The sequence below is a fragment of the Berghia stephanieae genome, chromosome 15, assembly GCF_034508935.2.
Source record: "Berghia stephanieae isolate SIO BIC M18660-M18661 chromosome 15, UCSD_Bste_1.3, whole genome shotgun sequence".
NCBI lineage: Eukaryota > Metazoa > Mollusca > Gastropoda > Nudibranchia > Aeolidiidae > Berghia > Berghia stephanieae.
Genome location: NC_088374.1, coordinates 13047229 through 13052228, shown reverse-complemented (window position 1 = coordinate 13052228; position 5000 = coordinate 13047229). Strand labels below are relative to the sequence as shown.

At 42.9% G+C, this 5000-nt stretch overlaps 1 protein-coding gene across 1 annotated transcript in view; it reads right to left on the bottom strand.

Moving 5' to 3' along the window:
* Positions 1-4914, bottom strand: part of LOC144960537 (uncharacterized) — a 15862-nt gene extending 10948 nt beyond the window's left edge. Inside the window, exon 1 of the mRNA XM_078893729.1 lies at positions 4745-4914. Coding sequence (XP_078749855.1) covers positions 4745-4787 — 43 coding nt within the window. The 5' untranslated portion in view covers positions 4788-4914. The remainder of the gene's footprint in view (positions 1-4744) is intronic.
* Positions 4915-5000: the final 86 nt, after the last annotated feature.

Below are 5000 nucleotides of genomic sequence, written 5' to 3'. Positions count from 1 at the left end.
TTTAATTACAAAAACAGATCAAATGAACGTTTCGGGTTTCCCCTTTATCAACAAAACAGGATGATTGAAACACCACAGATGAATGAGATGATGTGGTTGTGGCGTAGTTAAGATTCATCTTAACTTCACGTTATTATTTATATATATGATGAGAGAAAAAAGGGGGTGGGATGTATTTTGATAGAAATTAAGAAAACATGAGAGTTGGATGGAGGAAGAAGTATTAACGAGATAAGATGAGATATATTATATATATATATATATATATATATATATATATATATATAGAGAGAGAGAGAGAGAGAGAGAGAGAGAGAGAGAGAGAGAGAGAGAGAGAGAGAGAGAGAGCTCACTCTACTTATGTTATGACGATCGACCCAATCAGCAAATTCTTCACCGCACTCGTGCATCGTCGCAAACCCGCCCGGAATCTTCGTCACAACACACCGTTCAACTACTAGATGCTCTGCGGTTTCGGGTTCTATCCCACATCGGGTTAAAAAAAATAATTGAGTTTAATATAGCACAATATCCACTAAATTTGCTCAAAGCGCTTAACAAGGGGTCCCTGGTCAACAGCAACATTTAACATGTAGGACGGGACATGCCGCCTGTTAGGCGATATTACAATTTTTCGGACAAAGACACTGCTGTTAACGGCCAGGTACTCATTTTACACCTGAGTACTGTGAGAGGATGTGAGTAAAGAGCCTTTTCCAAGGATTCAACTATGCGCCCAGCGCGAGGCTCGGAACCCAGGACCTTCCGATCCGAAAGCGTGTGTCATACCACTAGCCGCACATGGTACGGGTACATGTTGGGCATGGTGGAAAGTAATCGCGACTACACTGACGTCATCATCATCCATGGTGGCTCTTGAGCACGTTGCCGGTCAGCTGTCTCCACGAATCACGATCCATGTCCATCCATCATCATCCATCGTGGCTTGTGCTCTTGAGCACGTTTCCGGTCAGCTGTCTCCACGAATCACGATTCTCTGCGGTGCTCATGAAATCTGTGTTGCTTTTTAAGTCAGATTTGGCCATTCTTAGGTTATTTAGATAAGTAATTCTTTGTCTTCCTCCAGCTCTCTTTCCTTCGATCATCCCAGATGTTACCAACTTTTCTATTCCGCCTTTTCTCCACACATGTCCCAGAAAGCGTAACTGCCTCTTTCTGATGTTATCGATCAGTATTCTTCCCTTTCTCACCTTCTCCAACACTTCCTCGTTCGTACACCTGTCTGTCCATGATAGCCTCAACATTCTTCTATACAACCACATCTCAAATGCCTCTAACCTCCTCGTACATTCTTTGTCAAGCGTCCACGTTTCACGACCGTATAAAAGAGTACTTATAACATATGTTTCTAATCAGTATTCTTCCCATTTCTCACCTTCTCCAACACTTCCTCGTTCGTACACCTGTTTGTCCATGATACCCTCAACATTCTTCTATACACCCACATATCAAATGCCTCTAACCTCCTCGTACATTCTTTGTCAAGCGTCCACGTTTCACGACCGTATAAAAGAGTACTTATAACATATGTTTCTAATCAGTATTCTTCCCATTTCTCACCTTCTCCAACACTTCCTCGTTCGTACACCTGTTTGTCCATGATACCCTCAACATTCTTCTATACACCCACATATCAAATGCCTCTAACCTCCTCGTACATTCTTTGTCAAGCGTCCACGTTTCACGACCGTATAAAAGAGTACTTATAACATATGTTTCTAATCAGTATTCTTCCCATTTCTCACTTTCTCCAACACTTCCTCGTTCGTACACCTGTCTGTCCATGATAGCCTCAACATTCTTCTATACAACCACATCTCAAATGCCTCTAACCTCCTCGTACATTCTTTGTCAAGCGTCCACGTTTCACGACCGTATAAAAGGGTACTTATAACATATGTTTCTAATCAGTATTCTTCCCATTTCTTACCTTCTCCAACACTTCCTCGTTCGTACACCTGTCTGTCCATGATAGCCTCAACATTCTTCTATACAACCACATCTCAAATGCCTCTAACCTCCTCGTACATTCTTTGTCAAGCGTCCACGTTTCACGACCGTATAAAAGAGTACTTATAACATATGTTTCTAATCAGTATTCTTCCCATTTCTCACCTTCTCCAACACTTCCTCGTTCGTACACCTGTTTGTCCATGATACCCTCAACATTCTTCTATACACCCACATATCAAATGCCTCTAACCTCCTCGTACATTCTTTGTCAAGCGTCCACGTTTCACGACCGTATAAAAGAGTACTTATAACATATGTTTCTAATCAGTATTCTTCCCATTTCTCACCTTCTCCAACACTTCCTCGTTCGTACACCTGTTTGTCCATGATACCCTCAACATTCTTCTATACACCCACATATCAAATGCCTCTAACCTCCTCGTACATTCTTTGTCAAGCGTCCACGTTTCACGACCGTATAAAAGAGTACTTATAACATATGTTTCTAATCAGTATTCTTCCCATTTCTCACCTTCTCCAACACTTCCTCGTTCGTACACCTGTTTGTCCATGATACCCTCAACATTCTTCTATACACCCACATATCAAATGCCTCTAACCTCCTCGTACATTCTTTGTCAAGCGTCCACGTTTCACGACCGTATAAAAGGGTACTTATAACATATGTTTCTAATCAGTATTCTTCCCATTTCTTACCTTCTCCAACACTTCCTCGTTCGTACACCTGTCTGTCCATGATAGCCTCAACATTCTTCTATACAACCACATCTCAAATGCCTCTAACCTCCTCGTACATTCTTTGTCAAGCGTCCACGTTTCACGACCGTATAAAAGAGTACTTATAACATATGTTTCTAATCAGTATTCTTCCCATTTCTCACCTTCTCCAACACTTCCTCGTTCGTACACCTGTTTGTCCATGATACCCTCAACATTCTTCTATACACCCCACATCTCAAATGCCTCTAACCTCCTCGTACATTCTTTGTCAAGCGTCCACGTTTCACGACCGTATAAAAGAGTACTTATAACATATGTTTCTAATCAGTATTCTTCCCATTTCTCACCTTCTCCAACACTTCCTCGTTCGTACACCTGTTTGTCCATGATACCCTCAACATTCTTCTATACACCCACATATCAAATGCCTCTAACCTCCTCGTACATTCTTTGTCAAGCGTCCACGTTTCACGACCGTATAAAAGGTACTTATAACATATGTTTCTAATCAGTATTCTTCCCATTTCTCACCTTCTCCAACACTTCCTCGTTCGTACACCTGTTTGTCCATGATACCCTCAACATTCTTCTATACACCCACATATCAAATGCCTCTAACCTCCTCGTACATTCTTTGTCAAGCGTCCACGTTTCACGACCGTATAAAAGAGTACTTATAACATATGTTTCTAATCAGTATTCTTCCCATTTCTCACCTTCTCCAACACTTCCTCGTTCGTACACCTGTCTGTCCATGATAGCCTCAACATTCTTCTATACAACCACATCTCAAATGCCTCTAACCTCCTCGTACATTCTTTGTCAAGCGTCCACGTTTCACGACCGTATAAAAGATTACTTAGAACATGTTTCTACTACTTTAATTCTGGTCTTCAACTTTAGGTTGTTGTTTGACACACTGACTTTACTTACCTTTAGTGCAGCACGGGTTTTGGTTATCGAGAACAGTAACACCAGGAACATAGCTCAACCAGGAACTAGTACCAGGAACCTCCACCAGGAACGAGTTCCTGGTCATGTTACTGTTACTGTGTGTGTTGTGTGTGTGTGTGTGTGTGTGCGTGTGTGTGTGTGTAGAGATAGAGAGAGAGAGAGAGAGAGAGAGAGAGCGCAAACCAGCCTACGTCCCTCCCTCCAGTCTGAACCTCTCGTCTGTCTGTGGTTGGTACCACAAACACGAGTACGCAACCTCTCGTCTGTCTGTGGTTGGTACCACAAATACGAGTACGAACGTCGTACCCGTGTCATCTATGCGCCGTACTACTTAGGACATGACTGATACGAAACTCTCTTCGACCGGAACAATCGCACCAGGAACAGGTTCCGTACCAGGAACAACGCCACCAGGAACACAATCGTACCAGGAACAGGTTCCGTACCAGGAACAACGCCACCAGGAACACAATCGTACCAGGAACAGGTTCCATACCAGGAACAACGCCACCAGGAACACAATCGTACCAGGAACAGGTTCCATACCAGGAACAACGCCACCAGGAACACAATCGTACCAGGAACAGGTTCCATACCAGGAACAACGCCACCAGGAACACAATCGTACCAGGAACAGGTTCCATACCAGGAACAACGCCACCAGGAACACAATCGTACCAGGAACATGAAAATGTTCCGAATGCCCGCCGCTAACACTGACTGACTTACCAGGGTTGCCAGATTATTTTCAGACATTCTGCCAACTGGATTTAAAAAATCTGCCAAATACCATAAAAATCTGCCAAACCGTACTATTTATAGTAACCCCTTTGAAAACTCATCAGTTTTATTAAACAAAAAATTCGCAAGGCCTATGTCATAATTTTTTTTTCTTTCTCAAGTTTAAAAAAATCATTAATACATAAAAATTGCCATGGAAAACGTGGAAAATAAAATCTGACAAATATCTGCCAAACTGCCAAACCGTTTTTTTTTATGCGAGACGACTTCAAATTCTGCCAAAAAAAAGGACATTTGGCAGAAAATCTGCCAAATTGGCAACCCTGTTACTTACCTCCATTTTCAAACCAGGTGGTATTACAAAAGTCAGCAGGCATACATTTGGTGACTGGTGTGTAGCTGACGTCAATATTTCGTTGTGTCAACCATTCCCCATTCCGCTCAAACTCGTCGATCACTTCTCTGCGTACTTGCCTGGAGATTATAGAGAGGGAGGTGGATGGATTGGGGGATGGGGGGGGGGGGGGGAGGGGGGGGGGGGGGGGGGGGGAGGATAAACTATTGATAAGAAGGGAGGGGGAGGGGTGGAG